The following is a 16,634-nucleotide window of genomic DNA, read 5'->3' on the forward strand; positions in this document are numbered from 1 at the left end:
TTGATAATTTCTTATGTATTTCATTGTTTTTTTTAACTTTTGTATTTTATTGTTTTTGTTGTTTTATTTCATTTCTGACTACAATTCAACTATTTTGATTCCCAAAACAACCACCTTAACTTTAAACAAGACCCGATAACCCATGTTTGATCTGTTTTTAGGAAAAATGACTTTTGCATTTGTCTTTGCATCTTCTTCTAAGATCACACATACATTGATATTTCTATTGTGTTCACTCCCTACCTCATCATCATTATTTTTTGTCCTCCCAAGTTAGGTCGATCTTTAGTAATAACAATTTTTAAAATGTCACACTGGTTCTTTTTTCTTGTCCCCTACTTTTATTCTTTCCTTTAAAAAAATGCCTGTTTGATGATAACGAAACAGTTCGTGGTCTCTCTTTTAAAAGGAGTTCCTTTCCATTCCACTATTGAAAAGAGCTATAGAATTTCCAATTTAAAAAAAAGATTATCATGAACTAAAACACCCCTGGGCCAGGCAATATTTGATTCTCTTCTTAATCGTGCGCATGATACCTCGCCATATTTCCTGTTCTTTCTTTTGGAGTGAACTTTCTTTTGTATGTGCTACACAGAACTCAACAGCGAGGTGAGGTGAACAAAATATTATCTTGGACAGATCTTTGGGTTCAATGATTTATCTTTTCTCCGCCCTTGTTAGTGAGATCTTTAAACAAGAAATGTCAAAAGGATTTTTTTTTTCTTGTCCACTACTTATATTTTTTCTTTAACAAAAATGCCTGCTTGATAATAACGAAACAGTTCATGGTCTCTCTTTTAGAAGCATTTTCCATTTCATTCCACTTTTGAAAAGATCTATATAATTTCCAATTAAAAAAAAGATTATTATGAACTAAAACACCCCTGGGCCAGGCAATCTTTGATTCTCTTCTAAATCGTGCGCATGATACCTCGCCATATTTCCTGTTCTTTCTTTTGGAGTGAACTTTCTTTTGTATGTGCTACACAGAACTCAACAGCGAGGTGAGGAGAAAAAAATATTATCTTGGACAGATATTTGGGTTCAATGATTTATCTTTTCTCCGCCCTTGTTAGTGAATATTGATTTGTCAGGGTTGCTGATTCCGAAACAAGTTTGTGCTAAACAATAGCGTGGTGGTTACACCAGCGCCAAACATTTTCCCTGCTCCAGCCCGTTGCTGTAATGATGTAGTGGTGAAACATCATGCGTAGTCTCTGTTGTTTGGAACCAGTAACCCGAACGACGAGCGATTAGCACTTCGAAACTCTATATCGCTCAGTTAATCATTTCTCCATATCATTTGCGACCTGAACATCTAGAATGGGATCAACTTCGAGGAAGAGTCTTGTGCGATCTCTCGTCTTCATCTCTATCGTCCTATTGTCTGTAACCTCTTCTGCTGTAAGTATTGTTTTACATCATTATAAACAAAATGAACGTTTTGTTTGTGCGTGAAAATAAATATGAAAGTGGTTCATTCGATGCTATGTCTTGGCACAGTGATTCATTTATTTGACCTCCAATCCTATGGTTGAGGGTTCAAATCCCAAGGTCCGTAAGTCTTTTGGCAAGATATTAAAAAACAATTTTACGACTCTCCACCTAGGTGTAAATGTGTACCTAGTATTTGCTGGTGTCTTAATAATTGCCGGGTCCTCAGAACGAACAACACTGAATGGTGATTGAGCTTTTTCTGGGTAACAATACTTAATTATTATTTTTGTTGTTGAAATACATCTTTATTCAGATACAAAATCACATGTTTGATTGAGATCAAATTATACATCTGTATTTACTTGAAAGCAGATTGTACTTGCATTTCTTGTAAACCATGAATTATCTTTATCCACTTAGTGGTATTCACAACTGTCGTCTTAGTTTTATTTTCCTCAACTTCTAGTCTGTATTTTAATGTAGTCAAAAATATTTGCTTATTATTTTCGTTGCGACATTTCTATTACATTCATTTACAACACTCGCTTCATAAATTGCAAATAAAGCATAATGAAGTACTAAATTAATATCTGCAACATTTTCTTTTGCGTCATGAAAACCATATACAACACAAATGGGTGAGAAATTAAAATTTCTGTACAAGGAATTACATAATAATATTTCAATAAAGTTCCAAAATGGATAGGTCTTTTCGCATTCAAAAAATACATTGTGGTATTGTATTGTGGTATTGTGGTACCAGGTCTATTACATTAATAACACAAATCGTTTTCTTTGATTTTCCAGTTGAATAAATTAACAGGTGTTGGTAAAATATTATACATAAATGTAAGGTTGAACTGTATCAAGTAATTATCACGAACATATTTCAATTTAAGTAACTACAGAGAATCCCGCTTAATAGAAATATTTGTTTGTAAAGTTTTGTTCCAGAAATTTACCGCCCTAGATGGTTTTTGAATTAATTTTACGAGTTCCGTATATATATTTGTTCCACAGTAATACAGTGTGTTGATAATTCAAAGTTATTCAAATTCAAATTAGAATATGTCATTGATTTACGTTTGTATCTTTAAAATCATAAACTTGTCTGCCATCTTTTATAATTTGCCTCCATCTTTGTTGTATAGCGGTTCATATTCACTCAACCATCTACCATCATAATAAATAAGTTTATATTTCAATTCTTTGACTGTCAAGAATCTATTTCATATCACTGTATCTCCTAAAATAATAAACCTTATTTTATCCAATATTTATATAATAATACTTTTCCTTTAACTTTGATATCACAATTTAACCAAATCATTTCTTTTATAACACTTCTATAGGTGGGTTGTTCATTTTTTTTGCACAAGTTACTTGCTTTATTGTAAACCATGTATAAAGTAAATCACAATAGAAATCAGGTAGTTTTCCTCTATAAGAATTCACATATTTTGGTAAACATTAACAATTCATTATGATATTAATCCCTCCAATTTGTTCAATCCAATACTCGAAAAAATAGCCCATTTCCCTTTTTTTCTGGAGTTCTTTCAAGCTCAGGAAGCTAAACAACCATTTTATTCTGAACGACATAAATTGTGTTCACATATATTCATGCCCCCATTTTGAAGAGTACTTATCATGTTTTCCTTTTTCACTTGTGCTCTATTACCCCATAAAAAAATGATTAAATAATTTTTTGTACGCTTTTATTCATTCCATAGGGCACGGTAATACTTGAGCTGTATACATCAATTTTTAAATCACAAGACTTTTAAAAATAACTACGTTTCCTTTGAATGTCAAATTCCTCCGTTTCCAAGAATTTAAATGCTGTTGTATTTTATTGAATTTTTCTTGAGACCAATTCATATTCATACTCAAAGATTTATTCTTACTAAAATATACCCAGAGATTGAACAAAAGTATCACGCCAACTTATGTTCTTTATTGTCTCAAAGGGAAATGTTTTACCCAGCCATATATCTTTAGTTTTATTCCTTTCAAGGTTTTCAATCACATGTATTACTTTCCTTCCAGATTTAACGTTTTGTACAAGAATTGTCATATCATCAGCCAGTTGAGCTACCTTAATTTCTGTATTGTGTGTTCCGATAGTATACCTTTAATATCTACACCTTATTCTATTACTTAAATTTTCGACACTCAGAATAAAAAGTAGGGCAGACAGGGGACAACCTTGCCTATTCCCTCTAGATGGTTTAATATTGGCAGTAAACCATCCATTTAATGTAACTGATAAGCTTGGATTTGAATATAACAATCCAATCCATTGCCGAAAGGATTGCCTAAAACCATATAACTGCAAACACTTGTCAATTTATATCCATTCCAACGAGTCGAAGGCTTTTCTGAAATACTTATCATCATCAGTATTATTATCATCGACATCGTCATCCTCCTCTTCGTCATTAATGAGCAATCCGTTACTATTCGTTAACGTTCGTTATGAAGGGCGTTATATGCGGAGGCAATGGCGTACGCAGGATTTTTTCAAGAGGGGGGGGGGGGGTTAACATTTTTAAATCTGGCCAAAACTTTCGCAACGACTCCGCCAGCCGCTGAATAAGCGGGGGGGGGGGGGGGGGTAGGAGGACACTTTTGTGTTTTGGGGGAATATCGAAATATGAAAATTTGACATTTTGCTCCATAGGGGGGGGGGTCATTATTATTATTATTATTATTATTATTTATTCGGCATTTCAAAATACAAGAACAATACAGAGTAATATGCAAATTACAGCAATTACAGGAACATATATATATACATGATAAAGAAAGGACCTGAATCAGAGATGATGGGGCTGCCTGGGTTTGGAAAAGGTTAACTAAATTACCATGACCCACAGGTCTTCCTTCCCACACCCCTTCAACTCCATCCAGGTCAGGATAAGAAAATCCAAAGAAAACATATTATATAAATTAACAGTGTATAACTGGAAACTGGCAACACACATAAATACACACATAAATTACCCCCCCCCCCTGCAACACACATAAATACACACATAAATTAACCCCCCCCCCCCTGCGTACGCGCCTGAGCGGAGGGCCAAAGTCAGACAAGAGGAGTTTGCCTGCCAATACCACAAAAACTGAAGCACACCTTGTTTATTCGAAAGATTTATCATAAAACACAATATTTCGGAGTTTTAAAAAAAATAGGGCGTCCAAAAAAAGCGGCCCCACTGCTGAAAAAACAAAACACTGTTTTGTCAATAATATTTTAAGGAAACCTAGAACTACCATGAGTTGGGTGTTTTATGAAAGAAAATTTAATTATCTACATTTTTATTTCAATTTTGATGGAAATTGGAATTGATTAACATCACAATTTTGGGGGTAAAAAACTAAATTTCTGTGATTTTTTTCTTCAAAAGATCGAATGTTATCAAAAAACATTATTTTCCATTTATCAAAATATGAGAGGTGAAACATCACAGAGTATAGTAGCACTTATCAATTGCACACAGCACCCTAATCCTTTCAGCTTTCCGCATTGTTAAATGTCTAATCACTATCGTCCAGTTAATATACTGAGATACTGCCCAAAATGAGGGGATAGACGCATTATCAACGACAAAAAAAAAATCGGCAATCTTTTTTTTTTTTTTTTTTCACGCTACATAACTCAATGAAATTGATACCGTATTGAAGGTACTTTTATCCATCATTTGAGACCAAACCCATGGGCCCGTATTCTGAAATCAGGTTTAACTTTAAACTCGGGTTTAACTAAGCCAGACTTTAGGTCTGAGTATCATTTAGTTTCTGAAAGCCAGGTTTAGTTAAACTCGGATTTAAGTCTAGTGTAAACTTAAACCCAGCAAATGATTATGAAGGAAAAACTGTGCGCCATCTATACGTTCGTAATGGCGTTATCACAGTTTTTCCTTCATAATCATTTTGCTTTCGGCGTAGACTAGAAGGGATGAGATTGACGGCAGCGAGAGTTTAACACGGCTTGCAAGATTTTCAACATGGATGTCGATTTTGACCCATAATTTCCTTAAAAGGGACCATTAAACGGATTATTTCAATCAAGTTAGTAAGTGGAACCGATGTATTATAGCCTAGGCCTAATTTAAAATTGGATATGGACGAGGTAAAATGACATTTTGGGGGATTTTGGGGGCATAACAATACGGCCGTGGCAAGTTTGTCATGTTTGTGGGAGGGGCCTAGCGGCTAAAATCTAGCCGTGATATCTTCAACATACGATGGTATAGGCGATCGTTCAGTCTCTATAACCGGAGGTCTAGTGGAGCCAGACGTAGTCTCAGTGGGACAACCGACGATTATAGAGACTGAAGCTTTCGGTCTACTATCCACCCAGGTGTTTAATGGGTAACCGATAGGATGCGACCATGTAGGTTTTTGAGCGTCAAGTAACGCCTGGCTGGAATGCTCCCCGGGGGAGTGGAGATTGTGCACATAGTGTGTGCGGGCATGTATTGAATCCGATGACCGGGGTAATAGTATATCTTTAAAGCGCTTAGAGAATTTATCTTAAGAGTTATATGAAAGAGGAAGCTTATTATTGTTATTAATACAAGAGGGGCATGGTCAAAATCGGGGGTTGTTTGGTGCAGTCTCCTGAAACTCACTTAGTTTTACATGGTCATTAAATGTTGGGTCACAATTTTCATCAGTTATCTATTGCAATGTTACATTTATTATCACTTTTCCTCCAAATTTTCCATGTGAATTAAAATTGTCAGTGTCCCTTGCACATGTCGTTATTATTCATTTGCTTTTTTAAGACCTTCCGAAATCTTTAAATTTGACAACTGTATAATATCATTTTGAGACTCAAGATTTGTGGAAATGAATATCACTTACACCTCATTTTGTCATATACCACATGATTCGACTTCATAAATGCAAGTGAAGTATTTAATAACTGCAAGTTATAAACAACATCGCAACCATTTTCAAAAAGGTCAACTGCAATTTTATTACCCCGAAATCATATTCGGGTTATGCAAAACATTAATGGCACATTTCCAAATGTTTCGGACGAGGCTACTGGAATTGCCTTAAAATGTTTACCAATCAACACAAATATCGTTTTCTGTATGTTAATAGTTCATGTCCTAATACTTCATTATCGCCATGAGCTTCCAATACTACTTTTGTGAATAGATTTTGTAACTCTAAATACATTCTCAAGTAACATAAAAGTGACTTGTGAGTAGACTACTCGAGGCACCCATACTCAGCGTATCGTGTTGAATATCGAGGTGTTGATAGCCTGTAAAGTTGTGCGATAAAAAAAAAGTACACTAGAGAAAAGATTCCATCAGTTCAATATTGTTTTAAGTAAATTTTTAAGATGTCTTTACGATCATGTTCATACTGTTTGTTCTTTTCCCCCTTCATTTTCCTCCCCTCTTCTAACCCAGTTTGGGGTCGGGATAAAAATTTTATTCACTGAAAGCACAACACCTACTACCATCTCCATCTCCTGGCTCAACGACGCAGGGACTTCATATACTTCCTACTCAGTCGATATAGTTCAAGCCTCCGGGAGGAGTGTGAATGGATATCCCGGTAACACAACAGAAACGGAATTCACATTTACCGGCCTTAGCCCGGACACGGTGTACACAATAACAGTCACACCATGGAACGAAGGAGTTAGTGGTGATTTCAGGACGGAAGATATAACAACAGGTAACGCATTCGTAGCCGAGTAGTCTGATATCTTGACTTGAACAAATTGGAACCAATATATTTTTCACATACTTAACAAATCACAAAACTTGGCAAAGGTATAGACATTTTAGTTGTTTTATATAAAGATATTGTTTTATCCCGATAGCATTAATCTTTACTTCACCTGAAGGAGGGAGAGTTATTTCGTGCACTAGATTAATAAACAATCACTATAAGTAATACGCTAAGACACCGCGGGGGCATGACGTCTCCGCGAGCCTTTGCATTCTATTGTTTTTTAATTTTTAACAAGAGGTAATCCTACGATAACAAAGATTCGTACGAACGATAATTTCGTACGAATCTTCCTGTTTTTCCGTTGTCTTCCCGAATTTCCATTGTCTGAAAATCGTTCGTACGGCGTTCGTAGAAGTTCATAATGGCATTTGTGACCGAGGCTTTACGCACGTCTTCGTCAAGTGGTCTGATACCTTGATTGGAAATACAAAGGGGGTGGGCTCGCTCCCCGCCACGGTACTTAGGCAAAACAAAAACGATGTTGTATTGCTTTTTAGGTGCCAAAACATGGGTCGGTCGGTCGGAAATTATCATTTTTTTTATCATTTTTTTTCCCGTCTTTGGGCTGTTATTTCTTAGCTTTGAATGCACTAATTTTTTATTTTGTTTTCCCCTCTTTGGGCTGATATTTCTCAATTTCAAGTACATATTTTTTTAATCATTAAACAGTTTTCTAAGAAACGGTGATTTTTTTTTTAAGCCGACCGTAGATTTGAAGATTTTTGGGTCGGTCGCAAAGGGCACTACAACATCTTTTTTTTTTTTAACGCCTAATAAAGTAACATTGCTAGTTATACACTTAGTAACATAACAATTGAATAGCTGATTGATATCAATGTTGCAGTATCCCTCGGTAGTCCCTGAGTAAACCTCACACCTTATTGTTCAATGCTAATCCACCACATGCACACCAAAAATAAAAAAAAACATTACAATTGATATCTGTATGAAAAAAAGATCATGTTAAGAATGGTTGTCAACTAAACTAACAACAGCTCTCTTTATTAGATACAGAAATTTCAGAGATTGCACGGCTTTCTAAATGTATCTAAACAATACTTGCAAACTGGGCTTCTAGACTTCTCCCTCTCTCTTTCATGCATTCCCTTCCCTTCGTTCGTATTGCCAATGCCAAACTGATATCAAGCCACTTTGTCAGTAAATACCCTGCGACACACATAATTTTGACAAGGGAGAGATAAGATAAAAGGTTTACTACTGATAACATCATTGCTGTTATTTGTAAATTTTCAGGGTCTGTTATTTTCATTATTATTATTTTTATTATTGTTATTATTATTATTATTATCATTATTAATATTATTATTTTTATTTTTATCATTATTATTAGTATTATCATTTTTATTATTATTATTATTATAATTATTATCGTCATTATCAAATACTTTCCTATCATGCGCACCGTGCTTTAGGAGGGGAAGTTTTTGAGTAAGAGAAGATTAAGATCAATCCAGTGCTGAAGGGGAATGCACCTTTTCTTAAAAATCCCAAACTCCAACAGGCCCTTGCGGTGGCGTAATTGAGCTAAACAGTTTGAGGGGGTTGAGCCAGCGCGTATTGGAATATTTTCTAAACCACTAAAGAAATAGAGTAGTTGTTGTAATACTGAGCTCTTTGATCGCATAGATAAACATAATTATATATATATATATATATATATATATATATATATATATATATATATATATATACCTGTGTGTGTGTGTGTGTGTGCGTGTGTGTGTGTGTGTGTATGTGTGTTGTATTCTTAATCTTAAAATGCGGGGAATTATATAGATTTTTCGAAAAAGCAAACAGAAAAGAAAGTAGGCTTTTAAAAGAGAGGCAGAGAGAGAACAACAATTGTGTCAAATTTATGATACAGATTTTATTCTTTCCTTTAATTCGTTCCTTAAAAAAATGCCGGTTACATGATCTCGGTACAGTTGTTTGTCTCTCTTTTAAAAGCTTTGTTTTCTTTTTATTCCACTTTTTGAAAGAGCTATTGAATTTCCTAATTACAAAAAACCTAGATAAAAAAAGATTATCATGAACTAAAACACCCCATGGGCAGGCAATCTTTGACTGTCTGCTAAGTCACGCGTGTGAAACATCGTCACATTTCCTGTTCTTTCTTTATGAGCTAACTTTCTTTTGTATTCGCTCCCAAGAACCCAATAGCGAGGTGAGGTGAACAAAACCCTCATCATGAACAGATCGTTTGTTCAACGATTTATCTTTTCCCCGCCCTAGTTAGCTCGATCTTTAGAAGGAAAAAAAATGCCATAATGATTTTTATTTGTCCCCTACTTGTATTCTTTCCTTTTAAAAAAAATGCCTGTTTCATAATCTCGATACAGATCGTGGTCTCTCTTTTGAAAGCTTTTTTTCTTTTCAGTCTACTTTTTAAGAGAGCTATAGAATTTTCAAAATGAAAAATGAAAAATCATTAATTAAAACACCACATGGGCAGGCAATCTTTGATTCACTGCTAAATCACGCGCGTGAAACCTCGCAACATTTTCTTTTCCTACTTGTAGAGCGAATTTTCTTTTGTATTCGCTCCACAGAACTCAACAGCTAGGTAAGGTGGGAAAACCCTTATTATGAACAGATCGTTTGTTCAACGATTTATCTTTTCCCCGCCCTAGTTAGCTCCATCTTTGGACAAAGAAATTATCCACGTTCTTCCAAATTCCAAAGGTCCAGCCCTGCGAATTCCGTTTCATTCTGTCGTGACGGGTCATTATTCCCTCTATGTAGCTCTTGTAAAAACAAACTTTGATCTATGTCTAGGAAATGAAGGTCTATTTATTCCCGACTGCTTTTAGAAGATATAATTAATCGTCAGCTATTTATAGGCCTCTGTATTAAATGTTAGTATACCGATGGGTGAATATTTCAGGGCGTAGATTTTAGATCATGTTGTTGTATTGGCATGACATGTGTATGTGTGTGTGTATGTGTGTCTGTGTGCTACCACGGACCTATTACGGATGGACATTCAACGTGATTCTTTCTTTGATCCATTGATAGTCAACGCCTTCTGATTAGAACATTCAGCTGTTTTAACAATAACGACTGCGGGCATTGACAAAGGAGCAGTTTCCCTCTCTTGGGTTTTGTTTAAATGGTGTGCTCTGAAAGAGTATGTCTTCAATAAAAAAAAACATCCCCAATGGGGAGCAGCAAAGTTGAAAAGTAGACGATTTGGTGATATGAAATTTACTATTACCGATTTGCACACCATGATCATTTATAATCCCTGTGCGTTGTGTTTGTGGAATATTATGAGGAAATCGGGGAAAACGAGATTTTAAATCACAAACAATCCAAACAAAACCTATCTGGTAATATAAACATGTTTTTCAAAATGAGATCAAAGTGAAGAAACATGTACGGAATGTTATTGAGACGACTTATTGACGGAGACAATCACAATGAATTCGTTAAGAAAACGATGAATGTCCATTCGTAATAGGTCCATGATCCTACTTACCACAGACTTTGGGTGATTCAAGCTAGGCAGCCTTAATCCGCACTTGAACAGTAAAATATGGCAAGCCGGACATAATATGTCCCTAATCAAAGCATTGTGTGTATATTAATTCTCGTCACCAAAACGTTAAATGGGTACCTGGTAGGATGCGAACGTCAATGCGATGGGTCTACGAAACTACAAAAATAAATTGGTGTCACTTCCGAATGAAAAGAGAATTAGATACTATGCAATACTAATTGGTTTTTATTCGATCGGTAAAATTGAAAACATGAGCTTTGATCAGGGACGGATCCACGGCGGGGGCACAGGGGGCACGTGCCCCCCCCCCCCCGGCCAAAAAAAAAATAGTTTGCACTCCCCCCCCCCCTCCCCCACTGTGTCGTTGCAATTTTTGGGGACCAAAAATATTTTTAAAAATGTGCTCTTAGAGAAAACATTAGCCGTATATTTCATGATAACTAAATCACTTTTAATATAAAATCGGAATAGTAGTATTGTTCTACAAAACCAGCAACACGACAGCAACACACACACACACATATTTATAAACTTCTGAATTCTTCATCTCCTAGTTAATGTGACGTTTTGTAGGTGATTTTCCTATCTCAAGAAATAGTGTCGTATTTGTTAATTTAGGGCCTTTGTTGAATACTTATAGATGTAAGGTTTTATATGTCACATTCTCAAGAAACATGAATCGGGACCATTGCATTTTTCAAATGCTTAAACACATAACAAAACTTGGCAAGGGCATGAACAAAATAAATAGACACATATTGCTTACTCTAAAAAGCATTAATCTGTACTTCACCTGAAGAAGGGAGAGGTCTTCCGATATTTCGTGCACTAGATTAATAAACAATTGCAAATTATAAAGCATAAAACTCGCATATATATATATATACATATATACATATATTAATTGATATATATTCTTCTTTTTGTTCTTCAGAGGAAATACCTGATGGTGAAATTCTTGTAACTGACATTACATCTGATTCAGCCTTTCTCCAATGGAAGGACTACTCATCAGGGTCCTATACTCTCATGACGTCACCAACCGGTGCTGTGGAGGCTGTTGGGGGTATATTTGAAGCTGAAGTAATGATTACGATCTTGATGCCAAATACGATGATTAGTGTCATGGTCAGTGGGGGAAGTGGAGGGATGGTTCTTGCTTCGGGAAACTTTACGAGTGGTAAGTTTTACCTTGCTTGGGAGCCCTGTGGTCGGCTTATGCTAAACACTCGGGTCGCGGCGCGCTGGATAACACTCGGGTCACGGCTAGCTGGGCCATTTTTTTCTTCAATGGTGTCTTCAAATCGGCTTTATAGGGGGGACAATTTATTGAAGAAGAGATTTGAAATTATCGACAATAGAAGTGTCTCTGTATCGTTTATCATTTTAATCTTGCCTTAGTCCTCTCGTTACATCCCTCGCATTTGTTTCCTCCTTTCACCTCTTCTACCATCCTTTATCTATATATATATCTTTATCTTTGATCCTTCTACCATCCAATTCTTGAACTCCTTCTGCTATAACTTCTTAATCGTATTTTTGCCCTTTTTGCCCTGTCGTAGTTTCTCTGTTCTTTCTTAATTTTTGTCCTTTCCTTTCCTTTTCATTTTTTTTAATTAATTCCATCATGTAATCATTACGATATTCTTTATTGGTTTCCCCTATCATCTCATGTTTTCTTATGCCATTAAAAAAAAACCGTTCTTTTATATATTTAATTATTTCTCTCCCTTCATCCCCCCCCCCCTTGATTCCTTTTTGCTTCTAAATATAGGACTACAATGTAATTCTTTATTTTTTTTTGCAATTCATCTTTTTCATCTTTATGTTAATTGTTAATTCTTCTGGTACCTTTTACCACAATTTTCCATTAGGCCTATAATACAATCTGTTTCTGTATCAGTTCTCTCTTGCCCCCCTTTTTTCTATAATTTGTTCTTAATTTCCCACAATTCATCTTCTCACTCTTTCCATTCTTCCGTGTTTCCATCCCCTATTAATAGGCCTACCATATTCCCTTGCAGTAGGCCCTATTACACTTTCTCTAAAATCCACTTTATCCAACTAGTATTTTGTCTTTCCTAATGTCAGCCTTAATTATTGTCTCTTATTTTTCTATCATTAAGCAAATCAATCGCAACTTCGAACTTCTTTTTTAAGTAGATTTCCCCAAGCACCTCCATTAAAAAAATGGTTAAGAACAGTCGCTATTCTAAGATAAGAATTTACCAGCGTGTAGGGCCGACTTGAAGACACCATTAAAAAAAAATTGGCCCAGCGAGCCGTGACCCGATTGTTTTCCAGCGCGCCGCGATCCGAGTGTCTAGCATTCGCCCTGTGATATAATGGTAATGATAATGGTAATTAGAATGATACCCCAGGGCGGCCTTGGGTAAATAATGCAACATTATTCTTGTTACACTCTACTACTTCTGCTTCTTCATGTTTTTTTTTTTCTCTCTCATTGTCGGCAAAGAAACCTCAACATTATCAAACGGAAAAAAATGGTGGCGACATCTTCGTCTCCTCGTGTTTCAGTGGTGACCTCCCAGCTCATGTCTATTCGTGTCTCTCATTGTCGTTTTCTTTTTGCTATCAAAATGATTTTCTTGAGAATTGTATGTTGTTTACTCTAGACAGCATTAATCTCTTTTTTTTACCTGAACAAGGGAGAGGTCTTCCGATATCTCGTGCACTTGATTATACTAAGCAATTAGACATTAAAAAGCATGAAGCTCGCATGTTTATGCATATATATAATATATATATATATAAATATATATATATATTGTTTTGTAGGTTCTTCAGGGGAGATACCCGAAGGTGAAATTCTTGTAAGTGAGATTACATCTAATTCAGCCTTTCTCCGATGGAAGGAATACCAGTTAGAGCCCTATACTCTCATGACGTCACCCACTGGGGCTGTGGTGGCGGTTGGGGATCTTCTTGAACCTGAAGTACGGATTACAATCTTGATGCCAGATACGATGATAAGTGTCATGATCGGAGGGAGAGATGGAGGGATGGTCCTTGCTTCCGGAAACTTTACGAGTGGTAAGTTTTACCTTCCTGGATCCCGGTGGTGTTATTGTTAATGATAATCATGATAATAATGATGATAATTTCTTTAATCCAGGGCGACCCAGGGTCAATAAGGCAACATTTCTCATTTATACTTTACCACTACTTCTTCTCTTTCGTCTTCTTCTTTTTCATTTTTTTTCCATCTCATTGTCGGCAAAGAAACCTCAATGTTACCATACGATTTCTTTTTTCTTTAGGAAAAAGTGGTGGCGACACCGCTGTCTTTTCCTGTTTCATCTCTCATTATCGTTTTCTTCATGTTTACACAGTGTTGTTCGTTAATATCGTACATTGTTTGCTGTCGATAACTTCGATCTGATCTTCACCTAAAGAAGAGAGAGGTCTTCCGATATTTCGTGCACCTGATTAATAAACAATTGGAAATTATAAAGCATGAAACTCGCATACGTAATTTATATATATATATATATATACATATATATATATATATATATATATATATTTATCATTATTTTTTTATTTTTCAGGGCAAATACCTGATGGTGAAATTCTTGTGAGTGACATTACATCTGATTCAGCCTTTCTACAATGGAAAGACTACCAGTTAGCACCCTATACTCTTATGACGTCACCAACCGGTTCTGTGGAGACCGTTGGGGACATATTTGAATCTGAAGTTGGGATTACGATCTTGATGCCAAATACGACGATTAGTGTCATGATCGGAGGGAGAGATGGAGGGATGGTCCTTGCTTCCGGAAACTTTACGAGTGGTAAGTTTTACCTTCCTGGGATCCCGGTGGTGTTATTGTTAATGATAATCATGATAATAATGATGATAATTTCTTTAATCAGGGGCGACCCCGGGTCAATAAGGCAACATTTCTCATTTATAATTTACTACTACTTCTTCTCTTTCGTCTTCTTCTTTTTCATTTTTTTTTCATCTCATTGTCGGCAAAGAAACCTCAATATTACCAAACGATTTTTTTTTTCTTTTGGAAAAAGTGGTGGCGACACCGCTGTCTTTTCCTGTTTCAGTGATGCTCTCTCAGCTCACGTCTATTCATCTCTCATTATCGTTTTCTTCATGTTTACCGAATGATGTTCTTTAATATTGTACAGGCATTGTTTGCTGTTGATAGCTTCGATCTGTTCTTCACCTAAAGAAGAGAGAGGTCTTCCGATATTTCGTGCACTTTATTAATACACAATTGGAAATTATAAAGCATGAAACTCGCATACATAATTTATAAATATTATATCATTATTTTTTTTTCATTCTTCAGGGCAAATACCTGAAGGTGAAATTCTCGTGAGTGACATTACATCTGATTCAGCCTTTCTACAATGGCAAGATTACCAGTTAGCACCCTATACTCTTATGACGTCACCCACTGGGGCTGTGGAGGCGGTTGGGGATCTTCTTGAACCTGAAGTACGGATTACAATCTTGATGCCAGATACGAAGATTAGTGTCATGATCGGAGGGAGAGATGGAGGGATGGTTCTTGCTTCCGGAAACTTTACGAGTGGTAAGTTTTACCTTGCCCGGGAACCCTATGGTGTAATTATAATGATAATAATGATAACAATTTATTTTACCCAGGGCGACCCTCGGTCAATAAGGCAACATTATTATTGTTACACTCTACTGCTTCTGCTTTTTCTTCGTCTTCTTTATGATTTTTTTTTCTCTCATTGTCGGAAAAGAAACCTCCAAATTATCGAACGATTTTCTCTTCTTTCTTTAAAAAAACATGGCGACACCTCTGTCTCCTCCTCCTCCTATATCAGTACTGCCCTCCAAGCTCATGTCTATTCGTCTCTCATCGTCGTTTTTTCACGTTTTATCAAACTGATTTTCTTAAAAATGGTTATTCCTTGTTTTCGTTGTTTTATTCGTAGGGAGCCCAGATGAATGCAGTATGGAAATGCCCCCTCCGCGATGTAACTCAGGCTTCACCCCTACCCAGCATCGGGCATGTCTCGCCATCACCACACTATTCCTCTTCTACACAACTCTGCTATTGCCCCGACACCATGCACTGTTTGCTTAATGTTTGCCCTAATTTAAAGCCCCATTGTCCTACTTGTAGCTACTTGCTCCCTATATATATAGAAAACTTCCCCAATCGGTGCATGTTGGTCCCCCGTGATCCTATTTTTCTTATGTTAGTTGAGAGCTTAGTTAATGAGATATCCACCTGTCAGTGACCTCACTGTGTTGTCTTATCCCTTCTGGCCCAGTAGTATTGACGGTCTTTAAGACCCATTGTTCATTACTCTAGTTGACATTTTGTCCTTTAAATAAAACAGTCACATGACTTTTTCTGGATTTGACACTTAGATTCTAAGTTCGTCATCACTACCTTCCAAAATTAACGATCACATGCAAAGATATTTTTTAATGTGTTTAGTGTTTTTTTAATTTATGTCTTGCATATCATTTATAAATTTATTCATTTATTCATGTGTTTATTTAGTAGTATTATTTAGGTGATCTGTTGCGCAGCGTAGCAGAGCACCTATTGCTTTGTCAGAATCTTCTTTTTTCTTCTTTTTTTTCCCCCATACTTTCTGTATGATTTTGTTTGCTTCATATCTCGTGAATAAGTTGTTAATGACAAAGACAAACTTTATGACATGTGCCATATGCAGGATTAATGATCCTAACAAAGAAATTTGTATAACTGATGAATGACGTCATTTAGGCGCCATTTTGTTAATTATATTTAGGCGAGGCGTCAAAAATAAATATACCAGCCAGCGGCAGCTAACTGCACTTGTGCGTCCTGGCTGCATTTTTAAAATTAGCTCAGCCGGCTACCGCTGGCGGTAGGAAATGGCGTTCAAAAGCATACGC

At 36.1% G+C, this 16,634-nt stretch overlaps 1 protein-coding gene across 2 annotated transcripts; it reads left to right on the forward strand.

The window, feature by feature from the left end:
• Positions 1 to 5,921: 5,921 nt before the first annotated feature.
• On the forward strand, positions 5,922 to 15,889 carry LOC105446452 (tenascin-R-like). Of its 2 annotated transcripts, XM_011683342.2 has the most exons (6): positions 5,922 to 7,143; positions 11,658 to 11,903; positions 13,523 to 13,777; positions 14,296 to 14,541; positions 15,058 to 15,303; positions 15,677 to 15,889. In XM_011683342.2, the coding sequence occupies exons 2-6, from the start codon at positions 11,753 to 11,755 to the stop codon at positions 15,826 to 15,828; spliced, it is 1,050 nt and encodes a 349-aa protein (XP_011681644.2). In that variant the 5' UTR covers positions 5,922 to 7,143; positions 11,658 to 11,752; the 3' UTR covers positions 15,829 to 15,889. The 2 variants fall into 2 exon arrangements, with proteins under 2 accessions (XP_011681644.2, XP_011681645.2); XM_011683343.2 differs by lacking the exon at positions 13,523 to 13,777.
• Positions 15,890 to 16,634: the final 745 nt, after the last annotated feature.

Source organism: Strongylocentrotus purpuratus, unplaced genomic scaffold, assembly GCF_000002235.5.
Source record: "Strongylocentrotus purpuratus isolate Spur 01 unplaced genomic scaffold, Spur_5.0 spur5_scaffold_17, whole genome shotgun sequence".
NCBI lineage: Eukaryota > Metazoa > Echinodermata > Echinoidea > Camarodonta > Strongylocentrotidae > Strongylocentrotus > Strongylocentrotus purpuratus.

Excerpts from the sequence above, each read along its gene's own strand:
- LOC105446452 (XM_011683342.2), top strand. The coding sequence starts at position 11,753 with ATGACGTCACCAACCGGTGCTGTGGAGGCTGTTGGGGGTATATTTGAA. Across the intron at positions 11,904-13,522 it reads TTCGGGAAACTTTACGAGTG|GTTCTTCAGGGGAGATACCC; the intron begins GTAAGTTTTACC and ends ATTGTTTTGTAG. Across the intron at positions 15,304-15,676 it reads TTCCGGAAACTTTACGAGTG|GGAGCCCAGATGAATGCAGT; the intron begins GTAAGTTTTACC and ends TTTTATTCGTAG.